The sequence below is a fragment of the Epinephelus fuscoguttatus genome, linkage group LG23, assembly GCF_011397635.1.
Source record: "Epinephelus fuscoguttatus linkage group LG23, E.fuscoguttatus.final_Chr_v1".
Classification (NCBI taxonomy): Eukaryota; Metazoa; Chordata; class Actinopteri; order Perciformes; family Serranidae; genus Epinephelus; species Epinephelus fuscoguttatus.
In genome coordinates, this window is record NC_064774.1 from 520,209 (window position 1) to 532,364 (window position 12,156).

The 12,156-nt window shown below is 41.7% G+C and overlaps 2 protein-coding genes, 1 long non-coding RNA gene and 2 pseudogenes across 3 annotated transcripts in view; 4 read left to right on the forward strand and 1 right to left on the reverse strand.

Moving 5' to 3' along the window:
• LOC125884150 (gastrula zinc finger protein XlCGF57.1-like) overlaps positions 1-12,156 on the forward strand; it is a 561,995-nt gene that overhangs the window by 81,158 nt on the left and 468,681 nt on the right. The window lies entirely within an intron of this gene.
• The window catches only part of LOC125884166 (gastrula zinc finger protein XlCGF57.1-like), a 78,232-nt pseudogene that overhangs the window by 6,028 nt on the left and 60,048 nt on the right, over positions 1-12,156 (forward strand).
• The window catches only part of LOC125884194 (uncharacterized), a 54,013-nt gene continuing 43,896 nt past the window's right edge, over positions 2,040-12,156 (reverse strand). Inside the window, exons 2-3 of the long non-coding RNA XR_007448668.1 lie at positions 8,593-8,709; positions 2,040-2,166 (exon numbers count right to left, since the gene is read on the reverse strand). This is a non-coding gene — a long non-coding RNA (uncharacterized LOC125884194). The remainder of the gene's footprint in view (positions 2,167-8,592; positions 8,710-12,156) is intronic.
• Positions 6,603-10,099, forward strand: LOC125884167 (gastrula zinc finger protein XlCGF57.1-like; annotated as a pseudogene).
• Positions 10,813-12,156, forward strand: part of LOC125884162 (zinc finger protein 3 homolog) — a 123,178-nt gene continuing 121,834 nt past the window's right edge. Inside the window, exon 1 of the mRNA XM_049568986.1 lies at positions 10,813-11,827. Within this exon, the coding sequence (XP_049424943.1) occupies positions 11,635-11,827 (193 nt within the window). The 5' untranslated portion in view covers positions 10,813-11,634. The remainder of the gene's footprint in view (positions 11,828-12,156) is intronic.

The following is a 12,156-nucleotide window of genomic DNA, read 5'->3' on the forward strand; positions in this document are numbered from 1 at the left end:
GAACAAGTTGTTATTAATAAGCTGAAACAACAACTGTTGATGTCAAAGGGTTTAGCTCAGTTTGTCTTGTATCATAAAACTTAACGCTGGTCATGTGACCTGCAGGCAATGACTCATCTTCCAGTGAGATATTAAGTTTGTATTGTGACTTTGCTGTTTTAATATTACTGTTGCTGTTCCAGAAACAACATTTAATTATGAATTTTTTTTTTTTTTTTTTAATAATTCCTTGTAAATGTTACACGATTAGTTCTCTGAGAATCTCTTTCACATACTAGCAAAAATTGGTATTGCAGTCCTTCCAGAAAATTGCCATCTTGCGACTACAATAATTAACGCAAATTAAACAAAAGTCCTCAGTATTTGTGGGGCTTGCAATTTTTCAAAAGTCATGCAGTTTTTCCACGTTTTCCTGTATTTTACAGCTGACCAGAAGTCGTCGCAACTGCGACGTCATTTGAAACGTCATCAGACGCATCATCAAATGCGCTAATAGCATTGCAGTATGGAGAAACTCTCTGAATGGACATAAGAATTTGCACTGTTTAAATGCAGACAATATGTGTTGAAATTATTGAAATGTTATGTTTACAGAAGATGTGGCTTACATGTTGTTTTACAGTCACACTGTCTGGTTTGAGGGCTACAGTATTCTCTGAATTTTTGCAACATTGTCGGAGTCCGTGTTTTGAAACTAATTAAATAAAACTAAACAAGAGAACTGAAACATTTTAAGCTGTTTTTGTAATATTCAGTATGATTATAACAGCAAGTGATTACATAGACTCACCACCAGACAATCAGAGATCTCTGCCTTCTGATAGTCTGGGGACACTCTTTTCGAAAGTGTGTTTAACACTCGAGAGAAAACGGCCGGCAACAAAGCAACGCCTCTTGCATTTTTGAAAAGGACACGCCCTCCCGGAAATATCTGCTCCCCCTTTTCCCATCTGCAAGGAAACAAACACACAGAGAGCTTGAAAATGAATGCTGAGAGATTTAACTCCGTTTTATCAAACATGTGCTCCGTCCGCAAGACTGTGGAAATGAAGGACTTTCAGTGACTTTATTTAAAAATTTTGACACAGTCGGACTATGTTTACAAGCACAAGAGTTCAGCGAGCCACCGAAGGACCGCCCTGCAGATTTACTATTGGTTCTGCAACGTAGGGAGTTTTTTTAAACTCTGAAATTGTATCCGCCCATCTAAACACAAAACCAGGGAGAAAGACATCAGTCTTTAGTGACTTATGACTCATGACTTATTTTTTGGAGGCAGTAGTTTACATTTTTTTAAATTTTTTTTTTTCTCCTGACTTTCAATTTTTGTCATTTGCTGCAATTTTATCGCAATTTTTTGACAATTTGCCGCAAATTCAAGTTTTTTCTGTCGCGAGATCCTGGAGGGACTGGTCTTGTAACTGAAAAATCTCCAGTCAAATCGATATTGGATCGAGACCCCTTGAATCGAAATCGGATCGTTTCAGGAAATCAGTGGCGATACCCAGTCCTAATCCACTCTGCCTCACTCTCAAATTTGTACTTCAGTAGTACTTGAGTTGATGTACTAACAGCATCTTATTTACTCAGGCTGCCAGTAATCAAACTTGACTTACAGCAAACTCTCGCATCCTATGGACAATCATTCTCACATAATTCACTTTAGTTTGAGCAAATAAAGAGCCACACTGTAGCCTCCAGACATGACAAGAGTAACAGTACATGTTAATGACTGCTATGAAATTAAAGCTCACCTCAACCTCACTCACTCTGACACAGCTGAGTGAACACTGTGAAGCTGTTTGATGCTCAGAGATCTGAAGAAGTTTGTTGTCTGAAGTATGATGTCTGTAACATCTGTGTGTGTGTGTGTGTGTGTGTGTGTGTGTGTGTGTGTGTGTGTGTGTGTGTGTGTGTGTGTGTGTTTCCTGTTTCCTGCAGACGTCCAGCAGCTGTCGGTGGTTAAAGAAGAGGTTCCCCCTGAGCAGCAGGAACGGAGCTCCAGTGTGGACCAGGAGGACCCAGAGCCTCCACACACAAAAGAGGAACAGGAGGAACTCTGGATCAGTCAGGAGGGAGAGCAGCTTCAAGGGCTGGAGGAGGATGATATCACCAAGTTCACATCCACTCCTGTCCCTGTGAAGAGTGAAGATGATGAAGAGAAACCTCAGTCCTCACAGCTTCATCAAAGACACACTGAACAGATGGAAACAGAAGCAGAGGGAGAGGACTGTGGAGGAGCAGAACCAGCCAGGAACTCAGATCCAGACACACATGTACAACCTGACACTGATGACAGTGATGATTGCACGGAGACCAGAGAATCTCAGTCAGGTTCAAAGTCTCTGAAAAATGATCAAGTCTCTGTCAGTGATTTGATTGTGGGTGAGAAACGATTTAGCTGCTCTGAGTGTGGGAGAACATATGGTCGAAGTGCACATCTGAAGGTACACATGAGATCTCATACAGGAGAGAAACCATTTAGCTGCTCCAAGTGTGGGAAAAGATTTGGTTACAGTGGAGTATTGAAGAATCACATGAAAACTCACACAGTAGAGAAACTATTTAGCTGCTCTGAGTGTGGGAAAAGATTTGGTTACAGTGTAGATTTGAAGAATCACATGAGAACTCACACAAGAGAGAAACCATTTAGCTGCTCTGTGTGTGGGAAAAGCTTTGGTTACAGTAGAGATCTAAAGGTACACATGAGATCTCATACAGGAGAGAAACCATTTAGGTGTTCTGAGTGTGGGAAAAGATTTGGTCACAGTGGAGATTTGAAGAAACACATGAGAACTCACACAGGAGAGAAACTATTTAGCTGCTCTGAGTGTGGGAAAACATATGGTCGAAGTGAACATCTGAAGGTTCACATGAGATCTCATACAGGAGAGAAACCATTTAGCTGTTCTGAATGTGGGAAAAAATTTGTTCACAGTGGAGATTTGAAGAAACACATAAGAACTCACACAGGAGAGAAACTATTTAGCTGCTCTGAATGCGGGAAAAGCTTTAGTCAAAGTGGAGATCTAAAGAGACACATGAGATCGCATACAGGAGAGAAACCATTCAGCTGTGCTGAGTGTGGGAAGAGATTTGGTAAAAATGGAAATCTGAAGGTACACATGAGATGTCATACAGGAGAGAAACAGTTTAGCTGCTCTGAGTGTGGGAAGAGATTTGGTCTAAATGGAAATCTAAAAAGACACATGAGATGTCATATAGGAGAAAAACAATTTAGCTGATCTGAATGTGGGAAATCATTTATACAAAATGAATATTTACATACACACATGACAATTCATGAGGGAGAAAAGTGATTCAGCTGTTCAGTCTGAAAAAAAAAAAATCTATTTGGTATAAGATTTTAAAAAGACTCATGACTGACACAGACCCAAACAATTATGTTTGTATGTTATAAAATGTATGTATAAGATTTTAAAAAGACTCATGACTGACACAGACCCAAACAATTATGTTTGTATGTTATAAAATGTATGTATTTACTTACGTACTTACTGACCAATATCAGTCTTGTACAGCCAGGGGGAGTATTTCCCCTCTGACAGCCAAGCTGGGTCAAAACCTGTTATCCGGTGGTGACTGGACTTTTGCTGCTTGTCAGGGGCAGGGCATGCAGCACTGTGGCTCTTTCCTGTACTTGGATCCAGAGCAGGAGAGCTACTCTGGCTGCTAAATTCTCACATAGTTTTCTTTTAAGAAATCTGCACAAAATCGCTCATAATTATGTGAATGAAGAGAAAACATTTTTTCAGACATTTCTGTAAATTTATAAAAAAATAAAATGTAAACATCGCTGAGCGATCTTCATGACTCAGCTTTCATTTGGAATTGAGTGTTATCAGCTTTACTCTCCCAGTTTGGAGAAGCAGACAAGAGAACTGGCATGGTTAGGTCGGTTCCAAAAGTCACACAACAACACAAACTAACTGTCCAATTGAAGGGCAGCTGAAGACCAGCGACTCATTGTGTTCTGTGAGGTAAAATTATTGATTCTGTCGGTGGAGTCTGGTTGCTTTTAGGAGAGCATCATGTAACTGCATCAGTAAAGGGCTGTCTGACAGCATGGTTAGGTCTTGAAAATCTCCATCGTGTTTCCACGGAGACCGAGAGGTGACATGCATATGTTATTTTTTTTTTTTGAACGTGCACACGTTTTATAACCATGAAGTCATCTGTACCAGAATCTATACTCTTTACTGCTGCGAACGTCACACTGTTTGAACAAGATAGCGTGACAGCACAAGTGCGACTTACTACGGCCGTGCACTGTGGAATGCCGAATGGACCAAAACGTCTAATTCGACGTCCGTTTTAAGACGGCAAATTTGTAGCTCTTAAGTAGTCAGTAGTTTAAGCATGTGTGGATGTGTGGAAATGTATGGAGCAAACAGAAGAAGAAAACAGCAGCAGCCGTGCCCATGCTCCGATCGGACCAGAGAGAGACTGAAGACAGGCAGGAGCAGCTAAAGGCAGGGACAACTAGTGGAGCGGAGGGGTTGTTACAGCAGTCACGTTCCACTGTCTCATCATATTGTCTGCCTCTTGATGTAAACAGATGTAATCTGTCCTCTTGCTGCAGTTTGTGGGAGTGACAGCTAGGCACACATGTTTTGATGAAACGCGCACGCAATTTAACAGAACACGTGTGTGTACTACATAAACTACTTTTTTTTCTGCATATATAAAATCAAATGAAGAAAACTAAAAATCAACTGGAACAGTTCAATAAAAGTCATTCTTTCGAATAAGTGTATTTTCATCATTTATCCTCCTGAGTGTGTTTTTCTAAGTAAGCCCACAATTCCATGTAACACTTTTGGACTTTGAAGGGCCAGTATGTAAAATGGGTTGAAAACAGTGACATCAGTGGTCAAATTCTAGATTGCAGGGCTCACTCGCTCACCCCTCCCGTCGGGTAAATGACGGTGGCCTCGTACGGACAAAAAGCCTTGCGCACAAGTTTTTCAGGAGTAGGTCTATCTAGCGACGAGGTGAATGTTTATTTAGAAATCTAAACCATGTTACGATATTGTAATGAATCCCTCATGAGCAGGAGACCAGAGGAGCGTTCGGGAAAAAGGCCTGTTTATTTGAGCACTCCAGAAACTCCGGTAACACTCCACTCCGTCCCAAACTCTGACTCTTCTGGCGTAACACACACACTCCATACACACATACTCGTTTACAGTACCTAGCGGGGACCCCCCTCCACTCTCTGCTCCACCAATCTCCAGCCCGCACACTGACTGACAGCGTAGCCTGTAAACAGAGCTCAGCTGTTTATTTAGCCGAGCAATATCTCCGGACTATAGTAGCTGCAATAGACGACTTTGAACGCGATTTTGAAGAGTTTCTTGTAGCGGACAAAGACCCAGAGCCATACCTGTTTGAGCCGGAGCACACAGATGAGGAACTCCATGTGTTTGATGCTGAGCGGGTGAGAAGAGAGGCTGAATGCACAGAATGGGATTCGGTGCTTATTATCACTATTATTAAATCCACTCGCCATCATTCAACAAGTCAGCTGCTGAGTGAATAAGACATCAGACCTGTCAGTCTGCCTCAATCAATTTTATCAATTTTATTTATAAAGCCCAATATCACAAATCCCAATTTGCCTCACAGGGCTTTACAGCATACGACATCCCTCTGTCCTTAAGACCCTCACAGCGGATAAGGAAAACTCCGCAAAAAACCCTTTAACGGGGAAAAACGGTAGAAAGCTCAGGAAGAGCAACTGAGGAGGGATCCCTCTTCCAGGACGGACAGACGTGCAACAGATGTCGTACAGAACAGATCAGCATGATAAATTAACAGTAATCCGTATGACACAATGAGACAGAGAGAGAGACAGTGACAGAGAGAGAGACAGTGACAGAGAGAGCTGCAGGACAGACGGTAATGACAGTATCTTAGAACAACATGAAAGTAATAATATTAATTAATATTAATATTAATAGGCTAATTAATATCACCTACAAGCTATTAAACATTATTCCACTCACATGACATGCAGGACAATTAATGATGGGCAAATGTGTGTGTGTGTGTGTGTTTGTGTGTGGTGTTATATCAACACGTGTGGTTCTGGACATGAGCAGCTGTACATTTAACAGCCACACATCACCGACAGTCCGCTGAACAACGCAACAGACTGTGAATGAAATAAACTTAATTACAACATGACAGTCTTGCACGAAATATCATTAACGTTACTCTTTGTAGTCACGTAGGCATGTGAATTACAGCGTTTCATTGCAAAGAATGCATGTAACGGGTACACTTGCGCTGTTTCTCCGCCATCTCGTTCAAATGAGCCAGATAAAGGGGGCGGGTATTTATACGTCATGGCCTCAAGCTGAAAAAGACTTCCTGTTAGGAACCTCTCGACCATCCTAGCTCGTAGCTGCTTAAAGCTTGCTGCTAGCTCCTAGCGCTAGCTCCTCGCTGCACAAATAAGAGACTTGGGGCGGCCTAGAAGATGGCGGAGCTCGAACGGCTTCCGGTTCAAGCGAGGAGCTCGCAGTAGCACTATAAAAATAAGAGACTTGGGACGCACCCTATGAACGTCCCATTGCTTGAACAAAATGGCGTCTGGTGGAAACGAGTGTTAGCAGAGTCTCTTTGTTGTGTTTTTAAAGTGTGAACATGTCTAAAGTCCAAATGCTGAGAGCGTTGGTGAAGCAGCGACTAACTGCGGCTGCTGAAGAGATATTTGGGCTGTTTGAAAGAACGATAGCAGAGTACGAGGAGGAACTTTGTCGATCAAAAGAGGAGAACGAGCGACAACGGAAACTAATGGACGCTGTTTTCAACCCTCAGCTTCGGTTACACAGAGCAGGTTTGTTCATTAAACATTACAAGTTCATTATTAATGATATTACTGCAGGTTTGTTCAATAAATATTCAGTCTGTCGATGTTTATACGCTGCGTTAGCTTCTCTGGTGCCGTTAGCTTCTCTGGTGTCGTTAGCTTCTGTGGTGTCGTTAGCTTCTCTGGTGTCGTTAGCTTCTCTGGTGTCGTTAGCTTTTCATTACCATTCTTAAATGATTATCAGTGTTTATTCTGTTAACATATTTTGTATTGTTAATGTGAATCACTAAAGTAACTCCAGCTGTTAAACAAATGTAGTGTGGTATGAATGTACAATATGAACCTGTGAGATGTTGTAGAGTAGAAGTATAAAGTAGCAGGAAATAGAAATACTCAAGTAAAGTACAAGTTAACAGAGAGCTGAAGAGAAAAGAGTCTTATGGGGTAGTTTGGTTTGTTTCCATCAAATTCACCTTCCTACAAACATGGGTCTTTTCTTCAGGCCTTAAATGCAGGGCTTATTTTATACTTTCTCTTGTTGTTACTTTCCCATCAGAACCCTTTAATTTAACCTGGGATGCAGCTAAATTCTTTATTTCCTGTTGGTTCAGAAATACAATTAAATTCATGTTTTTTAAACTTCAGCCCACCGCCCAAGAATTAGTAAACAATACAGTTTGTATATATGAGCAAACTGCTCTTTCTTTATTAAATACTCACATCCATACACTTCAGATTATCCCCTAAATAAGCTTTAGATATTCTTTAAAGATCCCAGAGAACAGACTCCTGCAGCAGCTGCAGCTTCCAGCTCCTCTCCCTCTCTGTGCTCTTGGCACCAAACTGCATTTTATATTTATTTAAATGAATGATCACAGTCGCATTGTGGGAGATCTCAACACTATTTTGAGTTGACTTTTGTTTTTTAAAGACATGTGGAAGTGGGAAAGCAATTCAGCACCTGTCTCTGAACGCAGCAGGAAGTTGGTGAACCAGAATCAGCCAGAGAGTTGGAGGGAGATGGTGTGATGTTATGCCAGACTAGCTTACTTATTGTTAAACTTGGTTTATTTAAACTTGGTAAATGGTGGGTTATTGCCTAAATTAGGCTGGCTGTATGAGATGCTTTAATAGTTTAATCTCACAACAGTAACAAACAAAACCAAGACTGAGGGCAAACACTATCTTTACCTGGCTGTCCATGAATGCAGGTCACAGGGAGATGTGGATGCTGCTCTGCAGGGCGCTCGATTTAAGTGCATTAACCATGAGCGAGGGATTAACAAGGGAGGGGCAGGGGGTCTTCTGTTGTTCACCACAGGTGTGTTTTGGCCTTGACACAGCTGAGTGAACACTGTGAAGCTGTTTGATGCTCAGAGATCTGTAGAAGTTTGTGGTCTGAAGTTTGATGTCTGTAACATGTGTGTGTGTGTGTGTGTGTGTGTGTGTGTGTGTGTGTGTGTGTGTGTGTGTGTGTGTGTGTGTGTGTGTGTGTGTGTGTTTGTGTGTGTGTTTCCTGTTCCCTGCAGACGTCCAGCAGCTGTTGGTGGTTAAAGAAGAGGTTCCCCCTGAGCAGCAGGAGTGGAGCTCCAGTGTGGACCAGGAGGACCCAGAGCCTCCACACATTAAAGAGGAACAGGAGGAACTCTGGATCAGTCAGGAGGGAGAGCAGCTTCAAGGGCTGGAGGAGGATGATATCACCAAATTCACATTCACTCCTGTCCCTGTGAAGAGTGAAGATGATGAAGAGAAACCTCAGTCCTCACAGGTTCATCAAAGACACACTGAACAGATGGAAACAGAAGCAGAGGGAGAGGACTGTGGAGGAGCAGAACCAGCCAGGAACTCAGATCCAGATACACATTTACAACCTGAGACTGATGACAGTGATGATTGGAAGGAGACCAGAGAACCTCAGTCAGGTTTAAACTGTCTGAAAAATGATGAAGTCCCTGTGAGTGATTTGATTGTTTGTGAGAAACAATTTCGCTGCTCTGAGTGTGGGAAAACATATGTTCGAAGTGAACATCTGAAGAGACACATGAGATCTCATACAGGAGAAAAACCATTTAGCTGCTCTGAGTGTGGGAAAACATATGTTCGACATGAACAACTGAAGAGACACATGAGATCTCATACAGGAGAGAAACTCTTTAGCTGCTCTGAGTGTGGGAAAACATTTGAATACAGCGGACGGTTGAAGAGACACATGAGAACTCACACAGGAGAGAAACCATTCAGCTGCTCCGAGTGTGGGAAAAGATTTAGTTACAGAGGAGTTTTGAAGAGACACACCAGATCTCATACAGGAGAGAAACTCTTTAGCTGTTCTGAGTGTGGGAAGATATTTGGTTACAGTAGAGATTTGAAGGCCCACATGAGATCTCATACAGGAGAGAAACCATTCAGCTGCTCCGAGTGTGGGAAAAGATTTGGTTACAGTAGAGATTTGAAGGTACACATGAGATGTCATACAGGAGAGAGACCATTCAGCTGTTCCGAGTGTGGGAAAAAATTTGGTTACAGTGGAGTTTTGAAGAAACACATGAAGACTCACACAGGAGAGAAACTATTTCACTGTTCTGAGAGTTGGAAAAGATTTGGTTACAGTGGAGTTTTGAAGAAACACATGAGAACTCACACAGGAGAGAAACTATTTAGCTGCTCTGAGTGTGGGAAAACATGTGGTCGAAGTGAACATCTGAAGGTACACATGAGATCTCATACAGGAGAGAAACCATTTAGCTGTTCTGTATGTGGGAAAAGATTTGGTTACAGTGGAGATTTGAAGAAACATATGAGAACTCACACAGGAGAGAAACTATTTAGCTGCTCTGAGTGTGGGAAAAGCTTTGGTCAAAGTGGAGATCTGAAGAGACACATGAGAACTCATACAGGAGAGAAACCATTTAGTTGCTCTGAGTGTGGGAAGAGATTTGGTCTAAATGGAAATCTGAAGAAACACATGAGATCTCATACAGGAGAGAAACAATTTAGCTGATCTGAGTGTGGGAAATCATTTATACAAAATGGATATTTACATACACACATGAAAATTCATGAGGGAGAAAAGTGATTCAGCTGTTCAGTCCAAAAAATCTATTTGGAATAAGATTTTAAAAAAAAACTCATGACTGACACAGACCCGAACATTTATGTATGCATGTGTGTTTTTAAATGTATGTATTTACTTCCTTACTCATTGACCAATATCAGTCTTGTACAGCCAGGGGGAGTATTTCCCCTCTGACAGCCAAGCTGGGTCAACACCTGTTATCTGGTGGTGACTGGACTTTTGCTGCTTGTTCGGGGGAGGGCATGCAGCACTGTGGCTCTTTGCTATACTTGGATCCAGAGCAGCAGAGCTACTCTGGCTGCTAAATTCTAAAACTGATTTGAACATAGTTTTCTTTTAAGAATCTGCACAAAATAGCCCATAATGAGCAAGTGAAAACATCTTTTCAGACATTTTTGTAAATTTATAAAAAAAGAAAATGTAATCATCGCTGAGCAATCTTCATGACTCAGCCTTCATTTGGAATTGTGTGTTATCAGCTTTACTCTTCCAGTTTGGAGAAGCAGACAAGAGAACTGGCATGGTTAGATTGATTCCAAAAGTCACACAACAACAGAAACTAACTGTCCAATCGAAGGGCAGCTGAAGACCAGCGACTCGTTGTGTTCTATGAGGTAAAATTACTGATTCTGTCAGTGGAGTCTGGTTGCTTTTAGGAGAGCATCATGTAACTGCATCAGTTTTCAGTTGTAAAGGGCTGTCTGACAGCATGGTTAGGTGTTGAAACTTTTAATATAGTGTCCACTTAAACTGATGTGGATATTGTTTAGGTGACCCTGTTTTTATATTTTATGGGGCTGGATAACTTTGATCAAGAGCTCCAATCAGAGCTAGTCTGATCCTTTGATAGAAGACAGCTACCATTCTGATGTTACACTTATGGATTCCCTGTGTATGAGTCATGGGGTGGATAACTGATCAAGAGCTCCAGTCAGAGCTGATCTGATCGATGGATGAGAGGAGCAGCTGCTGCAGAGGCGAGTGAAAGCAAGGGAAGTAATAAAGCAACTCAGGACATAAAATAAGCACAGCAGAAATTTCAGACAGGATAAACCATGGTGTTAAACTATATATCTTTAAATGTTTCAGTCATGGCTGAAAATAACAGAAATAAACAGGTTTGCTGAATTCACATATCACTGCAATTCACAACAGTTTGCAGTTTCTACCTGGAAGGTTTAGATCAAGGTCACGGTGATTCAGTCTGCGAAGACGTCATCAACATCCATGTAAGCATATGATGTCATCTGGAGACTTTAAGCGACTTTTTGGAGCTAGTGCAAGCTACTTTCATTGGAAAAGAGTTGGCAGCTCTGCCCTACTTGTGAACTATAGCCAAGAAAACAATACTATTAAGAATCAGAAAGAAATCATCATCTGCCAATGGTTGGATCCACTAACACAGCAGATAACAATGGAGCAACACTCAGCTCTGGAAAAAAGTTATACTGATGGATTATGTGTTAAAGGTTTGATTTTATTTCCTGAACGTTACACTTATGGACTATCTGTGTAAACTGCCCATCAAAAGTTTTTCTGAATAAGCCCACAATTCCAACACTTCTGCACTTTTATTTTGAAGCCCATGAGTTCATCTCTACCGGAAGCTGTACTCTTTACTGTCGCTAACGCGACTTTGAACAAGATGGCGTCTGATAGAAAGGTGTGTCAGCGGAGTTTCAAGTTTCTGTCTCTTTTGTTGCGTTTTTAAAGTGTGAACATGTCTAAAGTCCAAATGCTGAGATCGTTGGTGAAGCAGCGACTAACTGCGGCTGCTGAAGAGATATTTGGGCTGTTTGAAAGAACGATAGCAGAGTACGAGGAGGAACTTGGTCGATCAAAAGAGGAGAACGAGCGACAACGTAAACTACTGGACGCTGTTTTCAACCCTCAGCTTCGGTTACACAGAGCAGGTTTGTTCATTAAGCATTACAAGTTCATTATTAATAATATAACTGCAGCTTTGTTCAATAAATATTCAGTCTGTCGACGTTTATACGCCGCGTTAGCTTCTGTGGTGTCGTTAGCTTCTGTGGTGTCGTTAGCTTCTGTGGTGTCGTTAGCTTCTGTGGTGTCGTTAGCTTCTGTGGTGTCGTTAGCTTCTGTGGTGTCGTTAGCTTCTGTGGTGTCGTTAGCTTCTGTGGTGTCGTTGGCTTCTCTGGTGTCGTTAGCTTCTGTGGTGTCGTTGGCTTCTCTGGTGTCGTTAGCTTCTCTGGTGCTGTTAGCTTCTGTGGTGTCGTTG